This window comes from Strix uralensis, chromosome 6, assembly GCF_047716275.1.
Source record: "Strix uralensis isolate ZFMK-TIS-50842 chromosome 6, bStrUra1, whole genome shotgun sequence".
NCBI classification, from domain to species: domain Eukaryota; kingdom Metazoa; phylum Chordata; class Aves; order Strigiformes; family Strigidae; genus Strix; species Strix uralensis.
In genome coordinates, this window is record NC_133977.1 from 22502736 (window position 1) to 22524804 (window position 22069).

Here is a 22069-nt window from a genome sequence, read left to right on the forward strand (position 1 = left end):
GGCAGCGCAGCCGCCTCCAGAGAGGGGGGCACGCGTGGCGAGCAGCACCGCGGCGGAGCCCCTCGTCCCCGCGGTCTGGCAGGGGCTGCGCTCTCGGCAGCGCGCGCTGCCTCCGCGGGCCCCGGCGAGAGGGGGTGGGGGTGGTAGAAGGGCTGAGACACCCCTCTGCCGGGTGACAAATTTTGCTAAACCGCTCGTCCGGGATGCAAGAGGAAACCGTGAGCACGGGACACGGCCGGGACGGGCACAGCACTCCCCTCCCTGCCCCGTCGTTTTTACAGGCGCTTCTCGCTGTTACATAAAGTTACCCCCAAACACCTGCCCCCGCCCCCCCCCGTCCACTCCCCGCCGTCCCTCCTCGCCCAGAGACTTCAGCCCGGTGCGGCGGCGCGGAGCGGAGCGTGGCTCGCCCCGTGGGCTCGGGCAGGATGCCGAGACAGCGGCGTGGGGTCCCCGGGGCGGGGCCTCGCCCAGCCTGGGGACGCTCGTCAGCTCTCCGGGAGCTGAGCACCCCGCCCCGGGACGGGGGAGACCGCGGGCCGCCCCTGTTGCCCTCTTCCCTTCCCTTCTCCTATTTAGTCATGTATTGGTTTATTATTTATTTATTAGTATTTATTTACTGCCTGCTGGCAGCAGCTCTCCCTAGGCTGCCCGCACCTGGTGTGTGCGTGGGGGTGTTCGTGCTTCACCCTGCAGCTTCATCCCCGCAGGTCCCGCCGCCGTCCCCGGCCCCGCGTTTTCCCGCTGCTCGCACGGGCTTGGGCCGCGGCTCCCGCGGCGCCGGGGACGGCCGGGGCAGGCGGGCGCACCGGCGCGCCGCAGCTCCGCACGCACACCTATAGAATGTGTACGTTTGTCATCTTTTCTCATGCTCCTTCCCTGCTCGACAGGACGGGGCAGGCACCACCGCTGTCAACCATGTGCCCCCCGCCCAAGGCGGCAGCTGCGCGGGGCTCGGCCGCCCGGGGCCGGGAAGAGCCGCGGGGAGCAGGGCAGGCGAGGGGCGAGAGCTGCCCCGGCCGCCCCAGCGCTTCGGGAAGGGGTTAGGGGGCGGGGGGGCTGGGCCGATTCCGCCCCACGTCCCGACGCCGCCGGCCCCCCCCGTCGGGCCCGGCCCCGGGCGAGGGCGGCTGAGCGGGGCCGGTCCCCGGGGGGGCGGTCGGGGTGAGTGGCGGCTCCGCGGCCAGCCCGGTCCGGGGGGGCCGGCACGGCAGCCGCCCGGGCGAGGGGCACCCTCTGCCCCCCCCCGGCTCACGGGCGGGGCCGGCCCGGCTTGTGCCGTGGGTCGGCAATTTACTCATTTGCCCCGGTGAAAGGAAAAAGCACGAGAAATTCAATTAAAGCGGCTCTGGCAAAAGGAGTTATTTGAGGCATGAATGTCTCCCCTAAAGCTGCAGCAATCATGTGGCATTAGACACTTCCGGAATCCTATAGCCAACTTGAAAAATCCCAGACCCCTTTTTTCCCTAATTTTTGCTCTGATCTGTAATTTTATCCACATTTGCACTAGTTTGAGCATTCTGGCTCTCCCATCTGAAAGCCTGCAATTACTATATAATTCTTCGCAATTTCACATGTCCTAATATGGACTGTAATTTTTGCGCAAGACAATTTCCTGCTATTTCAAGCATCAACATTGTCAAAGTTGTATGTACATAATAAATGGGAATATCAATGCATAGTTTTTAGCATAACATCTTGACTCCTCGATAATTATATCCGTTCGGAGCCTACGCAGAATTAGCCTGAATTGCATGGTAACTGCTGCTGCTTTAAAATTTTTAAAAATTACTCATAATTTTCCCAAAGATTACCAAGATCTCGAGTGCACAATGTCATCAGCGTAATGAAGAGTAAACATTTATGCTAATAATCTGCAATTTTTTTCATCAGCTATAAAGACAGAGGCTATATAGCAGAAAATTTCAGTCATATTCTGCAAGAGCAGAGCTGCAAAAAGGCTGCTGCGCTCAGAGGCATGTGCATCTCTGGGGGATCTCAATCCACATTTGCACTCTCAGGATATTATTATTGTGCTCGGGTTCTTTTTTTTTTTTTTTTTCCCCTTTCTTTCTCCCTCCCCGATCCTCTCCCTGTCTCTCACACTCTCTCGCTCCTGTAACTTTCGTAGCAAAAAGCCGCGTTCGGTCCTTTGGTTTGTTGTAAAGCAAAGACTTGTGCCCAGAGCCTCAGGGACTGAGGCGGAAGGTAAGGGTGGCGACACAGGCTCCTTTCCCGCGGGGGTAGGTGAGTGCACGGGGCGCGACGTGGACGGATGCCCCGCGCGGGCCGCGGGGGGGGGGACGGGGGGACGGGGACGGACACCAGCGGCGGCGGCTCGGCCGGCCCGTACTCCCGGCAAACCCAGGGCGCGGGAAGGGAGCGGGGAGCCGGGCCGGGCGGCGGGGCCGCCGCGCTCAGCCGAGCCGCGCCGAGCCGAGCCGAGCCGAGCCGAGCCGAGCCGAGCCGAGCCGAGCCGCGCCGCGCCGAGCCGAGCCGCGCCGAGCCGCGGAGCGCTGCGCGGGCAGAGCGGCGCCGGGGCGGAACGGGGGCACTCGCCGCCCGGGGCTTCCGAGGGGCCCGGGGCTGCCGGCGCCGGGGCGCGCTCGTTTTCGGCGGTGGTTTGGCGGAGTGTGCGCGCCGGTGCCTTGCAAAGGGGAGCGTCACTGCCCGGTGCCCCGCCGGGAGCCGGGAGCTGGGAGCCGGGAGGGGAGGGCGCCGGCGCGGGGGGAACATGGCACTTTTTCACCGGCGTGAGAGCGGCGGCGGTGGCGGGAGCGGGGCGGGCGGCTGGCGGCGGGGAGAGCGGAGCGGACGGCGGCGGGGATTTCTGACCCCCCTCTGTCAAACGAAGGGAGCAAACGCCGAATGCAAACGGGCTTGGGCCCTGATATTTGATTTTTTCTGGCTTCTGGGGCCGCTCTGTGCTCTGCAATTAGATTGACACATGTACAGCATCCCCAGCCATTCAAAGGGGTTCGCAGGGACACTCCAAAGGGATTTTTTTTTCCTTTTTCTTTTTGGGTGGAAGATATTAAAGAGGTATCTGTTGTTTGGCAATTTTGCTAAGTCTGTCTTCATTACTTCAACATTGTGCATTTGCTAATTTGGAAGCCCCTTCCTATTGACAGCTCTGCTCCATACACCTGCAAGCAATTTGCAGAGCTCCAATATAGGAGAATTGCAGAGATGGCAGCTCGCACCTATTTTATTTTTTTTTTCCTTCGCTTTTCTCAATGCACAGCAAATTTGGCTTTCAGTGCGTTATCTCTTTTGTTAATGCAAAAAGATTCCCTGGGCGAAAAAATTGCTCATAATTACCAGAGAGATGGGGAAACTGCATTAGAATAAATAAACCTGAAATTACTGTAATTATGTTGTGTTTGATGGGCTCGGCTTGTAATCAAGAAGAGAATACAGTGAAATGATGCTGACCCTCTTGGGTTTGCAGCTGTACGCGCACTTTGGGGTCTTTTTTTGCAGAAAAGAGTCATTTTGATCATCATTAAGCTGTGTGTAACCTATTTCAGAAGTGTTTGAAAATGAGGGGCACTTTTTTTTTTTTCCCCAACAAGGAAAAAATATATCCCAAAATTACATTTTGCCATTTACAGGCTCATCCATAAGGTTGTGTTTGCGGGGTGACAATTGTTAAAGGTATAATATTCGAAATCAGGACTTAATCATTGTAATGAGGTATTGTTTCAATATAAGCACCTTTGGATTATTCATAGTTTAATTAATATCCTCATTATGAAAATCTTCGAATCAGATATTTGATGAACTACTTGTCAGCAACAAGGCAGAATTAATTAGGCCTGTATTGAGATTAACATTTTCAAATCTACAATTATAGTAGACTCTAACTCAAGACCGCCTCGCTGAGAGAAAACTAATAATTTCTCTATTTGAACTGTTAGCAAGACGTTATTGAATTAGCAGAAGCTAATATATCTTTAAAGCGCTCCGAGCGGTTTGACCGCCCCGCTCTTGTCCGGTCAAAGGCGTCTGGTCCTCGGCTGCAGCCGCCGCGGAACTGCGCGGGGCCGGGGGCGCAGCGGGACCGCGGAGCCGCCCCGCTCCCGCTCCGCTCGGAGCTTCGGGCTGCTGGGAACCGGGCTCGGGCCGTGGCACCGCGGGAAATCCAGAGCTGGGAAGTATTTTCCGGGCCGGATCCGGCCCCCCCGCGGGCCGCCGCGCCGCGTGTGCGCGCCCAGGCGCATGCTGCGCTGCCGCGTCCCGGCTGCGCGCCGGCTCCGCGCACTGGGGAGTGGGTGCGTATCTCGGGGCGGGTGCGCATTGCCCCCGCCGGGTTGCACAGCCGCTCCCCCGCCGGACCTGCGCGCAGAGCCGTGCACGGCCAGCCGGCCAAGCCCCGCCGCTCCCGGCTCCGCTCCGCGGCGCTTGACCCCCAACGGTGGCTGCGGGCTGGGCCGGCGCTGGGGCCGCCCCGGGGAGCGGGCACGGCCGAGCCCGGCGCTGGGATAGCCGCCACCGCCCCGGGCCGGCTCCGCCGCCGAGGGGATGCGCGGCCCAGGCGGCCGGCCCGGCCGTCGGGGCGGGGGCCGGGGCTGGCCCGGCCCGCCCGCCCCCCCTCCCGGCCCAGAAGCCGTTCCCGGGTGTGTGTGTCGTCCCCCGCCCTGGCCGCCGGGGGTCCCGTGGCCCGTCGCGGCGTGTGGCGGAGCCCGGCCGGGCGCCCCCGGGACAGGCTGCCCGGCCCGGGGCGCGCCGCCGCCTGCCCCCGCCTCGCCTCCCGGTTACGGCCGCCGCCGTCCCGCCGCGGAGCGCGGAACCGGGCCCGGGCCCGGGCCCCGCTCCCGGCCGCGCTACGAGACAGGGAGCACGCGTGTCTCTTTTTCCAAACCATAATTTTACTGTCTCAAAGAAACTTTATAACTTATGTACAAAGATTTGTGTGATTTTTTCCTTTCCTTCCCCAGATACAAAGCAATAAGTTAACATTCTCAATATAAAACTAAACTTTGACATATAGAACACTAAACACAGCCGAGCTCAGTTTATCACATCTTCCGAGTTTCACAAGTAAAATGTCAAGATCTCAGTACACAAAGCATCATGTTTTACAGCCACACGAAACAGAACGGAAATAATAATAATATTAAAAAAAGGCTAAATTTGTGCAACATGTTTACAGAACAATAATAATAATAATTAAGAATAAAATATGTACAGCGAGTAGCTCCTGCACGTCGGTTTGTGCATTTCGGCTTCGGGCCGGCTTTCCGCGGGGAAGCCTCGCCGGGGCCGCGCGGAGATGCGCCGAGCTGCGCGGAGCTGCGCGGGTGCGCCCGCCCGCCCGCCTGCCCGGCGGGTCCCCCCCCGCCGCCGCCGCCCTCGGGGCTCTCGTTCCGTCCTCCGCGCCTTGCTTCACCCCAGCAAAGCGCTCGGCAGCTGCTGCGATTCCACTTCGGAGTACCAAACAATGTGCATTTATTCCCTTTGTTAAATACGCGAGAAATGCAAACCTATTCGGACCAAAGCTCTCCACACCAGCGACGTATAAAAGTTACTGTAAAAGTTAAAAATCGCATCCTTCTCCTGTGGTGATTTATTGGGGGGGGCCGGGGCCGGGGGACCGCGTGTGGTTTCGTTCAAAGCAAACCGTGCGTCCGAGCAGTGCACTCAGCAAGCCGGGTTGTCCGTTTGTTTCTAGCACTCTCATAGTGGTAATTTAAATCAATAAATAAAACCCCCGTCTTCCCCTTTTAACAACAACAAAAAATATACAGATGGAGAGTGAAAGGTACAGAAAATGTCGAGGGAAAGAAGCTCTGGAAATTGTACAGCTTCCTTCCCCCTTGCAATTGGAGAGACTGTCAGATCGGGGTGGTAAATAAATGACCTACATTTCAACAGACACAGACAGACAGACAGGACAGAGGAGAGGTCTTTCCCCCCCCCCAACATCTTTTTCTGATTGTCCCACAAAGCCGCGGCCGGCGCTCGCTCTGCTCCCAGGCTGTTGTGCGGCGCTCGGGGCCGCTCCGTCAGCTGTCCGCGGTGGGAGCCGGCCCGCATCACATCTGTGCTCCGCGCACCCAGCTACAGGGCCGCGTCCTAATGGCTGCATGGGCAAGAGACCTTCTGTTTGTTTGTTTGCTTGGGTTTCTTTTGTGGTTTTCCTCTCTCTCTCTTTCCTCCTCTTTTTTTTTTTTTTTCTCTCCCCCCCCCCTTCCTTTTGTTTCACTTAATTTCTTTTTTTTTTTTTTTTTTTTTCCGTAATAATTTTAATTCTTTTCGGGACCGATAGTGCTTGCGGTAGGGGAAAACGGATTTATAATCACATCAGCTGCGGCTGCTGCATAGCTTCTTGGTGGGCCGAAGGATACCACGACGTGTAGCTGGGGATGTAGGTGCCCGGGGTCCCCGACGAGGCCTTACCGGAGGCGGAGGTGGTATTCCACACCGGGGGCACCGGTGGCGAACTGCCCGAGAGAGCCCTGCCGTTGGTCAAGGCGCTGCTCTCCAGGGCGGCCCCTCCTTGCTTCATCAGCTTCTTGAATTTGGAGCGCTTGTTCTGAAACCAAATCTTCACCTGCAAACGGGAACGGGGGCAACGCTCAGCACCCCTCGGTTACGGTCCACCACACCCCCCCCGCCCCCCCGCCGGAGTCCGACGGACCCCCCCGCACCCGGCGGTCCCCCCAGCTTCTCCCCCTTATTCCCGCGTGGCTGCTGTGCTCGTTGCCATTTTGTGAGGCCAAACCACCCGGTAAGACACCCACAACCCCCCCCCGCGCCCGCCCCGCCGCGGAGGCGCAGCCGGTGCCGCGGAGGCCCCCGCGGCGGGGCGGGCGTCGCACCGGGCCCCGTTGCCCGCGGCTGTGACCCGTCTGCATCATGCGTGGGGTCTCCCACGCCGGCGGTGGCGACGGGGAGAGGACACGGGAGAGGGGCCGGCTGAGTCGGAGCTGTACCTGTGTCTGGGTGAGTCCCAGAGACGCTGCGAGCTCGGCTCTTTCAGGAAGAGCCAGATACTGAGTTTGCTGGAACCTCCTGTTCAAAGCCTGCAGCTGCAAACTGGAATAAATAGTCCTGGGTTTGCGGATTTTTTTCCCTTTCCCATTAAAGCGAACTTCCCCTCCTTCTACCACAGTGCTTTTCTCCGATTCGGCCCCTACAAACAACAAGCGATGCAGAATAAATAATAATAATAGCAGCAATAGTAATAATAGCAGTAACAGCACTAGCAGCAGCAGCAATAGTAACAATAACAGCAGCAACATCAACAATAACAATAATGAGAAGGAAGAAAAGTGAAGCTCGAGTAACACTAACAAAGGCTCCGGGCGATTATGGCAGCCCAGGCTTCTTCCCAGAGAAAGTTTGCTATTTTTACAGGCTGCAGTTTAGGTTTAATTACCCTTAATTGCATACATTGTTTATAGCGCTACGCAATAAATAATTACGAAGACTAATACGTGCACATCTGGGTTGATTTCTTTTCCAGCCAGGCATTGTGTACTCTGTGTACTGCTCCCCTGTGATCCTCAGCCTCTCCTGACTAATATTTTGTAATTTAATTTAATTTCCCCCCCCCCCGATAGATTTTTTTTTTTTTGATACGAGCACCCTCCCTCCCTCCTTGCCTTCCCTCCCCCCCCCCCTCCCCCCCCTCCCCAAAGCCGAGTGCACCTACCTGTCTCCTCTAACCGGGTCTGAGTCAGGCTGGAGCTGTTGGGGTAGGACTGCACTGAACTGATGTAGGGGTTGCTCGAGTGGCTGCTGACCGAGTTGACATAGGGGTAGCCCAGCGGTCGGGAGAAGGACGAAGCTGTGCTGTACGAGCTGTCAGGCTGAGAGTGGCCCGCGGAGTGTAAACAGTGCATGGAATAGTGTCCGTGGGACATGGGAGAAGGAGACATTTGCTGGCTGGGCGGCCCAAACTCCATAAAGACAGCCTTCCCTGAGACGGGGCTATTTAGACTCTCTGGCATGGTAGTCATGGTCATTTCTTGTCGCTTGGTCTGTGTGTGTGTTCTCTCTTCAGCTTGCCTTTTTGGGGTCTGTTGTGTTTCTCAGGACAGGAAAGAACCCAATTTAAGCGGAACAGGGTTTTTCACTTTCCATTCATAAGAAAATGGAGTTTGTCTCTTTGAAAAGTCTAAGCATGATGCTGTACATCTACACAAACTCGCCTAAAAGCTTTGACTCAGCCAAGTCTATGAATATTCATGAGCTGGCGGAGCTGATTGGTCCGCCGTCTTGCATAATCGCTTTGGATTGGTCCAAGGCGCTCGGGGCTCGCCCGGACCCCGGTGAGCGCGGAGAGCCGGACTGGCAGCGCCGCGCGTCCCCGAGCGCCGGCCGCACGCCCCGACGGCCCCGACGCCGCCGCTCCCCGGCCTCCGCCCCGCTCCGCCGGCCCCCGCCGCCGCTCTTCGGCCGGCTCCGGGCGACAGCCGCCCGGGCCCCCCGCTCCCGCCGCCGGCGGCGCAGAGCGCCGGGCCGGAGCTCGGCAGGAGGCAGCGCGCCTCCCTCCGCCCTTCTCCTCCGCCCCTCGCCGCGCAGGGGACGACAGCCGCGCTCTGCCGGCACCGGCGGGCCGCGGGGGGTGCTGGCCCGCCGGGCGGGCTCCGCTCCCCGCTCCGCTCCGGCCGACGGCGGCGGGACCCGCCGGCAAAGCGGACGGGCCCCGTCTGCCCGACCGCGCACACTCCGCGGGCGCGCAGGGGCTCTCCGCTCCGGCCCGCGGGTCCCAGCGCCGGCCGCACCTCCAGAGCGCGCCGCCCGGTTATCGCCATTATTGTTCTTAAAGGGGAGAGAAAAACCATTCAACGAAACAAAAATCGCCCTGAACGGGCCAAACGGCGCATTTGAGCTTAAAATGAAAACTTCCGCGTGCGTGAGCGGTAAATGAGGTGGGACTTGGGAGATCCTCCCCAGAAAGCCCACGATGAATCCCAAATTACTTTGTTAGATAATTAGAAAGTGTTGATAATTATTTCTTTCATAATTCAGCGGTGTGACTGTAACAGGAAAATGATCTTGTGAAAGTTCACACGTGCAGATGTATTAGTTACCGATTCATTTGATTAAATGCTAGTCTCAAGTGCTCTGATCCGCAGCTGAAGGCGGCCCCATTAGCATAACACTGATGTTTAATTTTCATACGCATAATTAGCCATATATTTAACACTAATAGCAACATGCAGCCTTCCAGCATTAAACAGCCTGGGATTTGATCTGGCCTGGGCTGAACTTTCCCGGTTACACCTAGGCTGTCTAGGGTGCGCGGTGTGCACGGCACCACAACTGTGTCATCAAGAGATTTTGGTAAAGGGAGAACCCCAATAAAAGTGAACATTCAAACCAAATCGCGGCGCTGATATCGTTACCGGTGTGAGCGCCGTCCTGCCCCGCCGGCAGCGGGGCTGGGGCACCCCCGGCGGCGGCGGCGGTCCTGGAAGCAACCGGCTCATGGCTGCGCAAAGCTGGCAAAACCGAGCCCCTCTGCTCCGGGCCTTTTTTTTTTTTTTTTTTTTTCCTTTCATTAGCGGCTCTGTCGGTTTTAATTGCCCATTTCCTAACGCCTCTTTTACTTCCTCTCCCCCCTCCTTTTTTTTTTTTTTTTTGTTCCCCCCCCCGGTTTTGCTCGCGATGCGCAAAGTTCATTTTCACAAAACCGCGGCGGCTTGGCGCGGGAAGGGGCGGTAGCGGTGTGTCCCCACACAGACTCCTCCGGCAGCCGGCTCTGCCCCCCGCGGCGATGTAAGTGACCACCCGAGGCGGGTCTGCGCGCTTGTCCGAGGAGGGGACGGGGCGCCCCGGTAGCTCCGGCACCTCCGCCGTCCTCCGTTCAGCCCGGTGGCTGCGGGGAGGGGACGCTGCTCCGTGCCCGCCGGCCCTGCCGCCGCCTCTTCCCGTCGGCCGAGCGCAGGCAGTCCCCGAGCGAACCGCCGGTCCCGCCAAAACCCCGCGGACCGGACGGCGCGGCTCCGCTCACAGCCGGTGCAGGGCCGCCGCCCCTCCGCGCAACGCCGGCCCCGGGCAGCGCGACCTCGGCGAGCGCGGAGGGGCCGCGGCCGCGGGACGCCCCGACCCCGCGGGGGCGATCGCCCCGTCGGGGCCCTGTCGTCGTGCTCACCCGGCAAGGACTCCTGCGTGAGGGGCTTGTGCGCGGCGCTGCCTGGCCCCGCACCGCCGCGGCGCCGCTTTAGTCCCGTTCGTAATCAGGATTACAAACGCCCGCCATCGACGGCCAGACGCTCCGCGGCGGCCGGTAAAACGCGCAGCCCCGTCAGAGTTACCGAGGGGACTTCAGAGCACACAGCGACCGCCCGGAGCCGCCGGCGGTGCCCTGACGCCGGGCTGCGGGGAGGGGGGTGGGGTCCCTGCGCCCGGCCGCGCCGCTCCCGCCTCACGCCGCGCCGCGGAACGCGCGGGCCGGGAGGCGGAGGCGGCCCGGCGGAGGGGCAGGGGACGGGGGACGGGGAACACCTGCGGTGCCGTCCAGGGGCTCCCGGCGCGGCCAACCCTCCCGGGAGGCGCCTCTGGCGGGACCCCGGGCGCCCCTCGGGAGGGGCAGCGCGGCCGGGCGGTGGGGGGGTTAAGAACCAAAATACCTCCCCCGGGCAGTGCTGGGGGTCCCTCGCCCCCCGCGGCCGCAGCGCGCCGTTTAACCTCTGTGTATTTGTGAAGTCCCTGGCTGCATCGTTTGTTTTTACAGGTTTTCAGGCCTTCCGAGCCCCTCTCGGGGAGGACGGAGCTGAGCGGCTGCCCCGCGCTGTTAGCCGTGTGCCGGGGGGCGTCCTGCTTTTTGAAAAGATGCTGTTAGAAACTATTAGAGCTGACAGGTCGCTGTACTCGGGTGAAAACAAACAGCAGAGTAAAGCTGTAAGTAAGCGGCTTACTTCTGCCCTGAACCGCTGCGGGAGCCGGTGCCGAGCAGCTCCGGGCGCCGGCATACGCGGCCGATCGGCCCTCGGCCCAGCCCCGCGCCTGCCCACAATTACGGGCAAGCTATTTGTACCAAACCCGCACCGCCGCTGCCGCGGGTCTGGGGCACTTCTGGACGTCACCTGCTTATCTCCGAGGCTACCCCGCATTTCACGGGACCGGGTCCTGGTCCGGTAGCCTCGAAGGACCAAGGCCAGACCCGTCTGGCCCGATGGGGCGGTCGGCAACCGGTTAATCGCAAATCAAACTCTCCAGCCCCGGGCAGTCCCGGGACAGGACGGCAGCGAGCACAGCGCCGAGCGAGGACCATCAGCTCCAAACTCCGGGCAGGAGCCGGGGCTCCTCCTCCAGACCGCAAACTCCTCCGTTTCTGTTAAACTACGGAACTCCTCTCCCTTAACTAACGTGGGCACCGCAGAGCAGTGATTACCCCAAACCGGCTAATTCTTCAAGCAGGGCAATTATTGATCTCCAGAGAAGCGCGCTTTGCATCTCATTTTTAATCACTTTTTGCGCTGTGCAAAGAGAAATTAGCCGAAGCAGGAAGGGGGGGCCTGCTGCTGGGAAGGCTGGGGGGGAAGAGGCTGCTGCCTCTGCCTGCCACCCTTGGGAAACTTTTTTCCATCCTAGTAGAAGTTACAGCCTGGGAAACAGCACTGTGCTAATGCAGTGAAGACAAATTCACCCCATAGTTCAGCTATAAGGGGAAGATACCATGTTCCTCTGTCCTCTCAGCTGCACAGAGACCGTGTCACCGGATATGTGTTTGTCCCATGCAGGATTTGGGAGAGGGGACCCGCTCCCTGCCCCTCACCCCAAATAGCCCAAACCCTCTGCACTTGCAGGCTGTGCATGGCTGCTTCCAGGGTCACAAACAAGCCAAAGGACTTTTATTGAATACTCACCAGGTAACACACAGAAAGGACTATATCCAGAGCTGACCCCTCAAGCTGCATTTTCTGTCCCCTGCAGCGACTTATGCAACACCCATTCCCCACAGAAATTACAGAAACCTCCTCCCTGTCCCGAGTGAAACTGGAAATCCCAGAAGTACAGCGAGTCCCTCCACTCCTTGCTCCATCTTTAGGCTTCTTCCACCAGTTCAGAGAGGATTTCTGCTCCCTCTGAGGTAATCACAATGGTATGTTCAAACTGTGCTGATCTGAAATGCACATTTAGCAGTTATTAGGGGGCCAATGCGTTCACCACGCCTGTAAAACTCACCCTTTTTTTTTTTTTTTTTGGCTGTCAGTGTTCCACAGTTTAGGAAAGATCAGAAAATAAAATCAGGCACCTTTTATTGTCTACAGAAATTGCAGTCCATTTATCCTTCAGAATCTTAAATTCGGGAGATCCTTCCATTATTATTGGCTCTGCAGCAAGAAAAACAAAATGTATTCTAAAGTTAGTCGCACTCCCGTCCGGACTGTGAAGCAAGAGAGGGGGGGTTGTCCCAGCAGGTAGCTCCCCTTCCGCACACGCCCCATCCTCCCCGGGCCGGCACTCTCCTGCAACACTAATATGTGAGCTAAAGAGAAGGACGAAGCATCAAGGTAGGAAGTTGCCCATTCCGCTTTTGTAAAAGCGGGGAATTTTAATCAAGCTTTAATTAAGACCCCGTGGATAATAACCAAAGCACCAACCACACTTACAAACAGCGGATAGTTTTAAATATTTGAATTTTTTAAACAGGCTTAAAATGTTCATTAAATCAGCAAAACAACAATTTTCTTATTTCCTTCTAATTGCCGCGCCATTTAGCCACACAGTGAGAAAGAGGGCTTTTCCCCCACCAGCTCTCCATGATTGGTATTGAGCGTGTTCAGTCTGCGGGGCAAGGCTCTGACTGGTTACCGGCACTGCAGCCCCCAAACCCAACCCGCAGCTCTGACAGGCAGCAAATGGCACAGGAGCCACTAGGCTGGTGTAAGCCACGGCTTCGGGGACACAGCCGCATCCTTCTCACCCTCCCCGGCCCAACTGTGCCGGCAGAGTCTCCGCCTTGCCAAAAATATGCATCAAATATGTCCTTTAATAAGATTTATAATAAACATTTAATTTTCGGAATCTTATAATTTGGAAGCTATTTCACCCAATTGGTTCCTTAATGCCTTTTTAAAAATGGTACTTTAACCTGGTTCCTGAGGGGTCAGTGTCACCGACATCCCCCTGTCTGCATGGATATTTCTGTATCTCAATAAAGAAACGGTACGGATCTGGGCTGCTCTGTGTGTGCTTTTTAAAAGACAACCACAGCAGAGAGTTACTAACCTATTGTGAACGCCATTCCCTCTTCCATTAACAAATCACTGTCATTGGCTGCAAAAGAAAATAAAAACACGTTTGTGGCTGTTGGGGCACGGTTTGGTTTTTTTTTTTTTTTTGGTAGTAAAACGCAACCAGCAATTGGTTTCTAAACCCCTTTTTGGCTCGCAGGTACCGTGTACGCCGGTCCCCGCCATGCACCGGCCGAAGGCGATCCCGCCCCGGGCGCAGCGGGACCGCCCCGACGGCGGCTCCTTCCAGGCCGGCTCCGGGGGCTTGAACTTTTCAGTGGAGATTTTTCTTTGCCCCGTGACAAACTTTGCCGGCGTGGCTCGGGCGCGGGCGGGGTGCGGGACACGGCGGCTGCCGCCCGGAGCGGGGCGGGGGAGGCGACCCGTGGGGCCCAGCTGCCCCGACGGCTCCGTTAAAGAGTAATTTGTCCTCAGAAATAGCGGCGCCACTCTCAGAAAACGAGGCCGGGGCGGCCCTCCAGCTTCCCAGCGTGGAAAGCCCCCCGGCACCCCCGCCGGGACCGGCAGCGTGCGCGGGTGGGGGAACCTCTGCTCGTTTTCTCGCCCTTCCCCCTTCCCCGGAGTCATTCCATCACCGACGGCGGAGCGAGCGCGGGGGGCGGCGGGTCCGGCCGGTGGGAGCCGCTTACCGTGGTGCCACACCTCGGGGTGCCCGTGGAAGTACGACCCGATGCCGTGGCCGACGAAGGAGGGGCAGACCTGGAAGCCACCCCGCCGTGCCACGGAGCTGCGGGGGCAAAGAGGACACTGTGAGGGAGCATGCCCCGACCACCTCCGCCAGCCGCAGCGGCATCACCCGGCTCCCGCAAGCTCTCACCCCTGCCCCGGCACCGCGTCACCACTTTGCGCCTGCTCCGAAAGACAGCAGCAATCGGAGCTACTATCGGTGAGCCACTGTTAGGTTTCAGAGTTAACATGCCTGCCAGTGGAGGCTGGTAGCTCCTGTGCCATCCCTGCTGTCTAAGCACTGGGTTTTCTGCAGAAGAGGGTCCTGCTGCGGACAGGGAGAGTTAAGAGCCCTACCCCTTCCCTTTCAGAATACCGCAAATGTTCAGTACCAACATGTATTGAAACTCAGCAAATCTGTTCACTCTAATTAACAATGTATTTCTAATGAACTCATCACCACAGTAGCCAAGCCAAATAATAACAAATACAGTGTTTCAGTTCCGCCTGGGAGATCTGTCCTTCATGGCCTGCCTCAGGGAGGAGTGTCTCTGAGAGCTGCCTGCAGGAACATGGCCGGGCACTGATCCCTATTCATGTTGGGAAAGCAAACTCCTATCCTGATCCCTAAAAACCAGAGGACCTGGAGATATGTGGGGTGTCCTCTGGCTCCTGGGCCACCACATGCCTGCAGGCTTCACTCCCGGGCTCTGCCCTTACTCAAGCAGTGTTGGAGGGGACGACTTGAGGCAGCTCAGCCAGGAGGGCTGCTCACATCTGAAACAGAAATGTGCAGAGATTTGGGGGGACCGGGAGGTAGATTAGAAGTGACAAGGAAGCTACCCCTGTCCTTCATATCATCCCCACACTATTTCTAAAATCAAACAGGAGCAAGACAAGAAGGCACTTAGCCTGAAAATATTTCACCTGCAACATAAAAAGCTTCATTTGTTTGTTTTAAATCAAGGTAGGCAGTTAAAAACTCCAGGTTTGCCTATATTTACACCCTAACAAATGCTTTCTCAAGAGTTCGACTACAGGTGGAAAAGTGGAAAACTTAAGAAACTCAAATAAAGGTGTAAGCTCTCAGAGAAATTAAAGCATGTTAAACCCCATGGGGAGGCTCTTATTCAGCTGCAAAGTGGCCTCAGCTTGCTGTACGCAGTAATCCCTTTGCACACCAGGCTTCACAGACCCTGCAGTGCTGGCTCCAGTGCCCGCAGGTCACCATCCCAGAATTTAATGTCACTGCAATTGAGGGACATGGTGCTCCACCACAGCGAAACGGCAATGAGAGAGAAGAGTTGGGTCAATGGTTAATAATGCTGCAGTGTTCAGACCTTAAGAGCACATTTTAACAGGATTTGTATATTAGCTTTTATCTACCCGTTGCCCTGATACAAAGACTCATCACATTTCTTTCATTAACTCTGGACAAGAATGGAAATTTCAAGTTTAACTGCCCCCAAACTCCTAAGTACTGACAAAGAGGGTTACCAATAAGGCTAGAAGTTGGGATTCATCTGGTTGTATTCAAAGTCCAGGCTTTTACCTCATACATCATTTATGTGGAAAAAAATCACGAAGGTTTATGCAGCGAAAAGTCCTACTAGAGATGGAAAAGTCTTTCTCCCCTGCCTTTCTATCATGTCACCCATGTCTGGGTCAGAGATTTGGCCTGCTGCCTATGACGATGCTGAAGGCCAAGGAAGAAGCACGGGGAATGGTGAGAAGTTAGAAAGCCAGATTACTCAGAAACAAACACAAAACAAAATGGAAGATCTCCAGTGACCAAGCCCAGGCAATGCAGATAATTATTCCCATATGGGTGAAGTGATTCTCTGAAGAGAGAGAGGGGAGAAGCTGTCCATGCAACATGTGATAAGCTTTTCTTTCACCTTCTTTTGCAAGTCTTTTTGCAAAAGCATAAACAATCCCACTGACTATTCAGCTTTGCTGATGTCTTTACACAGCACCCCTGACCACTGAAAGCGCACGGACATTTTTTGAGATGCTTTGTATTATTACAGGATTTTTCCCCCAGAAAAATCCATCTTCTGTAGCAAGACAGAACGCTTTTTTTCTGTGCAGCTATTCTTCCGAGCACCACGGCTACATGGTCTCCTGTGGGCAGTGGCAGCTCTTGCCCCAGCAGTCAGCTGCTGCCGAGGGTGGCAGCAGCAGCTGCGTGCTGGGCACTGGCTGCATGAGCACCGGGGCACACAGAAGGCAGTGTTAAGACAGCATCCCATCCTCACATGGTCAAAGTGGTTCTTGTGCATTTCAATGGTGAATTCTGCCACTGACTTGCCAAACAGCTTGAAACAACTCTGTTAGCATCAGTACTTCAGTGGTTGCTGTCTGTGCATCAAAAGAGGGGGCCTTGGAGCTCACAGGGCTTTGACATCTGCCCTGACAGATGCCTGTGCCCCTCCTCCTTCCCACTTAATAATGTCTACGTACAGAGCTTGGGTATTCTTTGCATAAAATGTAACATGGTCAATGAACCTGAAGTGACGCACAGAAAACCTGTGGAGAAAATAAGCTGCAGGTATGAAACTCAGCCATGATCAATCTGTTTTTAGTATTTGCATGTGCTTCAGAAGCACTTTATGGGAAATTTCACTCCACAACTACTAGCTTTACTTTGGAGTATTTAAAAAAATCCTAGTAAGATCTTATATTCTTGTGGAGTTCCAGTAAAACACCCAGCTTTCGTAAAAAACCAAAGCTACTAACCTCAGCTACAACTTGCAAAGGTAATCCTGTAAATGTACACGTTGGCTGTAAACGCTGGCAGGGAGGACTTCAAAACAGCTCTGAGAAGAGTGAATTAAACTGTTGGTCTTGGTCAGATCAGCCTCTCTGGCCTCCAGGGTTCCCAGACTGTGGAATCTGATTTAAAAATCAGAATGCCATGGAGCGGAGCATTTTTGCAAAAGTTTGCCATTTGCTGCTGACAACTGCTCAACACTTTGGTCTCGCTGTCTCATTGCCCAGCTCAGGGTCTGTCAGTGGTGGCCTTTGTTTCCAGCTTTCCCTGGAAGGCAACCTTAACAAGACTGCAGCCCCAGCTCCATGAGCTGCTCCTTGCAGACAGGCAGCGTAAGATCAGGCAGCTGGAGGAGTCCTGATTGCAAGCGGGAAAGCAGTGAAGGTGGGAGGCAGGAGTTGGCATGGCTGAGCTGGGCTGCCTGGCATCTGCCATGGGAAAGGAGAGCTGCACCACTGGGTGGATGTGCCAGTCTGCCAGTTTCCCTTGGCCGTGGGGCATGTCCCAGTCAAATCACTTCCAGAGCAAAGGCTGGGGCAGCAGAGCCACACCACACCAACAGCATCAAGGGGAAAAAAAGGTTCTTCAGCATAATAATTGTTAAAAATATCCATTGACATTTATAATCACACATTTTATTCTTTGAGCCATGTTGCATGCTTGGGCAGAGGTGAATTGAGCAGGACTAAAAGCATAAATGAGCCCAGTACTTGATTCTATGTTTTGTTGCCATGTGTTTCAGCTCAGGGGCTGCAAAGTCAAGAGTACCTGCAGTGCTGCTCCTCTTTTGCTGATGGCAAAGCCAGGCAAAGTGTCTGGTGTTGGGATGGACCGGCAGTGACCAAGCTGGTAAAGGAACATCACTGAGGGCCAGGCTGTCCACCTAAATCCATAGGCAGAGCCTCTCGTATGGTGGTATTATGCTTCTGAGAGTGGGCAGAGACAGGAGAGTTGGGTGTCAGTTCCCTCCTGAGCATCCTCTTTCCATGTTGCCAGACAACAGCTAATTCTCTGAAAGGAGGGCTGAGTGTGGAGACATGCATTGTCATCCTGCCAGCAGCCCAACAGGGAAATTGCCACAAAGCAGCAACAGGCAGGATCGACTCTCTACAAAGCTCTCCCTGATACTCTGGAGCCTCCCCTGGAAGGAGCTCTTGGGTGATAAATACTTCCAATGAGGAGCTGAAAAGCAGGTTGAAAGAATTTCCTTAGGGGGCTGGCCCTGTGCAGATGGCCTCTAGGAGCATCTACCGGATATCAAGCATCCCAGCTCCAGAGGAAGACACATGCATTTAGTCTTCAGACTGGAAATCCCCTTTTTTTTGGGAAAAAAAAAACCCAAAAACCTGCATTTTCTTTTCTTTTTGCCAAATTTTGTCACTTTTTCCTCAAGGCAGATCTAGTCCAGTATTATAAGCCCTCACTGAAAAAATCAAGAGAAACAAATCCCATTTTCAGCATTGATAGCAACTGCTTCTCTGGGCTCTTTGGTGACACAAGGGAAGAATTTGGCTGATTAGACAAGATGGCACAGACTGCTTTGCTACCCAGGCTGAACATCCCGGTGAACTGATTCCCAGCTAGGGACACTTCTCCCGCAGTGCTAGTTTCTTTCCCCAGGGATGAAACTTTATCAACAACAGTCTTGCAGAGCAGCATGACATGAACGGCTAAAGTTGCTAAACAAATCTGTCTTACACTTCTGGGCAGAGAACACACTTAGGAAACACTGAAAGAGATAACCAACCTACCTATGATAATTGTTTTTTTAACTAGGGATCTGAATTAATATATATTTTTAAAAAATTAGAAGTGATCACATTTTTCTTAGATATATTGTTAGTTAAATGACCACTGAATGGCATATTTGTGTTTTTACTTTTTAAATTACTGAAAACAGCATCAGCCTAAACTAGATTTGCTCACGATAAAAATATCTATTTTGAATAGTACCATATTATCTAATTTGAGAAATTTCAAAATTCTGCTGGGAAAATATTAAAGTATTTTTCTCTTAAATAGTAATCCTACACTGAGGGAATGCACAAGTTCAGGGATTCCCTATAATGACAATAAATGTTGAAGTATAATTAGTAATATTTTTGAAAGCCAACAATTGTTTTTTGAAAGAAAGGTACATTTTAGTTTCAAACTGGAACACAAATTACTGTATTTTTCTTACAATAGTGCTGAACTTTTATTTGAGGTTCTGTGTTTCTGAAAGCAGACATGATGGATTGAAATAAAAGATAATTTATTGCAATGCTTACTTTCAAGTGCAGAGAGAAGCAGTGTAATTGTAATTTACAGTAGCTGTCAAGGAAAATCTATCACAGATGACATTAAAATGACTTATTTTGCCTGAGCCACTTATTGTTTAAATGTGCATAATCTGATAGAAACAGATTTTTTTAAAAATCTGCTTTATATTGTTCTAAATTAATATCAAAACATATACTTATGAGTTAAACATTTTAAACCATTTATTAATACTTTCATCACTATTATTTTTTCCCAGGAGTTGGAAATTGGTTTATTTAACAATATCACATTTATGTTTCTTAGCTCTCTACACTCACAACACTTCCATGTGCCTAAACTCACTGTCTAAAAAGGAGATATCAAACTACATGTTTGTCTGAAACAGAAATGTCAGAAATGGTAGAAGAAAATGGAACATAGGGCCCGATTCTGTTTCCACTGGAGCTGACCGACAGTTTTGCCACCACCTTCAATAAGAACAGGTTAGCAAAGATTCAAATTTTTCTAAGCAAAGTAACTCATGAATCCATGCAATCTTTTATTTGCAACTTGTAGCTGATGGGAAAAGGAACTGCCATCCAGGAAATAGTGTCAGCAATCGGGCTTCCATAACAAAGACTATGTTACAATACTGAATGCAAACTTACCTCTGTGGGTATAATTATTCTCAAACCTATTGTAGAAAGGAAATGTTCTGATTATTTGTGCCTATGTCCTGCATATCACTTGAGCATCTTTATAGAAATATTGATGAAAAAAACCTAGACACATTTCCATTCTGATGGGCCTAAATGTTTTCAGCTTGTGCATGCTTGTTCTCAGGTATTTATGGTGTCTAACTCTCCAGAAACTTAAGATTTTGATTTATGTATGTATTATATATGTCTGTCTGTGCATTCAAATGTTGAATAACAAATAACCAGAAACACACAGCTTCACCAAACCAAGGCGATCTTTCAGCAGAGGCAGTGTTAAAGTAGTTCTAAACAAATCACATTTAAATCATCGACACAATAAAATCATGAGAAATAAAGTTAATGACCTGCTATTTCATATGTAGTTTTGAACAGCTACTAGCTTTGATTAATCTGCTTTTCAAAGGGGGCGCTGACTATATATTTACACTTTGCAAGTAAACTGACCTCCGTACCAACACAGCAAAAATCCAATGTCACATTCAATTCTGTTCTTTTTCTTCTTCTTCCTTTTTTTTTTTTTTTTTTTTTTTTTTTTAAATACAGCTAGAATTAATGTAGTGAATCTGTAATGAAATGCATTATCCTGCATGGAGATTTATCAGATTTTCCAATTGAATGCCATGCTTTGCTAGCACTAGCTGGAGTTCACCTGCATGTTGGTGTGGCGTGTGGCTCTTTTTTGTAAAGAGTTAAGTTGAACACAAAAAAAGGGAACAAAGGTCAGCACCCAGCCGCCACTTGAATGTGAGATTTTTCTTTTTATTCCCCTTGATGTATACTAGGCTCTGTGTTATTAGTCTTAATGATGGAAAATTGTAGTGTTGATACAAATCTTTTTTTCAAAGTAGTAGGCGGGAGCTCCATTTGTTAGTAAGTTTTTTTGTGACTAAAAGCCACGGACAGTACATTTATGTAGCAGTAAAAGGCCTAGATGCTCTTTCCATAGCAGAGCTAATTATTCCTACTGTGACCTTACTGATCTACCCTGTTCCTAGTACATCTCATCTGCACGCCTGTTCCTCTGTGTAGATGGTGTCAGAGAATATGAAAAACCCTATAATGAAACCATTTTCATGATGGAGAAAGGCTACTGGAGTTGCACTTGCTACAAAGAGGCTCAATTATATGAGTAATTGTGATAATTTTCTACATTCATAGCCTTCAATGGGGAAAAAAGAATGAGAGCCACAAAGGAAAATTACTTTAACAAGAAAGTACAGAGAGTAAAAATGGAAGAAGAGACAAAAAAGGGGAAAAAAATAACCAGAAAAAAAGTTTAAAAAATAGATCTGGAGGGAGGAATAGCAAGACAGGGAGAACAACAGAAATGCTCAAAAAGCCTATGTGCAGCTGTGTTGCACAATTAAATTGAATTTTTTTTCTGCAGTTGATGAATGTGACTACTGCAAATGTGCCTCTGTAGTTAGCTATCATTTGTTGTTCCGTGACAGGAAAAGGATAATTACCTCTCAGAGAGAATCAAAGGCTGACATGCCCTTTAGACACAGCCATGAATGCAGAGCTCGATAGAATGCTTGAATAAGAATCCAGTGTTCTGTGCCCCCTTCTACTCAAGAATAAATTTTGTTAAAATGCAAGAGCACCACCAGTAAATTTGTTGAACCCTAGGTGTTCAAAAATATGAGGTGCATCTATCGACTCATCCCATTTGCAAAAATAAAACTACATTTTGAATTCACTTCTATTATATTCATGGACAGTAAGATAGTGAGATATGCATTAAATTTCTTTTCCCAGTAGGGGTCTGATTCAACATTTCCTATGAAAGAACAGAAAGACACTATCCTTTTTCTCCAGGCTAGTTAGCCTATAATTTAAAACTGTCAAAAACACAATTTTATACAAAGTCTTCAATAAAAGCTTCTCAGATATAACCCAAAGAGGTTTTACTAAAGTTTGATTCAGACTCTGTTACAATATTTTTAAAGCTATAAATACATCTAACTGATATTTTGCCGTTCTCTTTTTTCCTTAAAGTATCTGAAGATTTACAAAGAAAAAAAAGCAGCATCCTTTCAAGGTGACTAAGCCTTGCAGCTTTTAAGTAATCAGAATGTATTCAATAGCATGTTGGGACTATTAATAGTCCAGGGAAGTATTGCTTAATGAAATGTATACGATATATGTCTATTTTTTTTTTGGCAAACATTTTAAAATAATCCATAGGTACCTTCAAAAAACTAAGCCGTATTTTTATTCAAAACTGCCAGCAGAAGAAAAGTCATGACTGCATTTGTGTGAAGGCTAGAAGAGATGCAAAGTAGGGAAAAATCTCTGAATGTGAGCTCTTTTTTCCCTGTGACGTTAGCATGCACTGCTTTTTGTAAGATCAGAAGCTCTCAAGTTAAATATTTTTGTACTTTTTAAACAAAGAGACTTACTTATGTTGACTAGATCCTTTGTAACATTTGTTATTGCTGTACAACAAAAAC

At 52.1% G+C, this 22069-nt stretch overlaps 2 protein-coding genes across 4 annotated transcripts in view; both read right to left on the reverse strand.

Moving 5' to 3' along the window:
• Positions 1-4849: 4849 nt before the first annotated feature.
• DLX1 (distal-less homeobox 1) lies at positions 4850-8331 on the reverse strand. Its single transcript, XM_074872287.1, has 3 exons — positions 7661-8331; positions 6939-7138; positions 4850-6556 (listed from the first exon to the last, which is right to left on the reverse strand). Exons 1-3 carry the CDS (start codon positions 7971-7973, stop codon positions 6302-6304), a joined length of 768 nt encoding a protein of 255 aa, XP_074728388.1. The 5' UTR covers positions 7974-8331; the 3' UTR covers positions 4850-6301.
• Positions 8332-11780: 3449 nt separating this feature from the next.
• The window catches only part of METAP1D (methionyl aminopeptidase type 1D, mitochondrial), a 50755-nt gene continuing 40466 nt past the window's right edge, over positions 11781-22069 (reverse strand). For 2 of the 3 annotated variants that reach the window (XM_074873218.1, XM_074873217.1), the window contains 4 exons: positions 13847-13944; positions 13192-13239; positions 12215-12293; positions 11781-12082 (listed from right to left, as the gene is read on the reverse strand). In XM_074873218.1, the coding sequence (XP_074729319.1) occupies positions 12004-12082; positions 12215-12293; positions 13192-13239; positions 13847-13944 (304 nt within the window). In that variant the 3' untranslated portion in view covers positions 11781-12003. The remainder of the gene's footprint in view (positions 12083-12214; positions 12294-13191; positions 13240-13846; positions 13945-22069) is intronic. The other variant, XM_074873219.1, reaches the window with a different exon arrangement.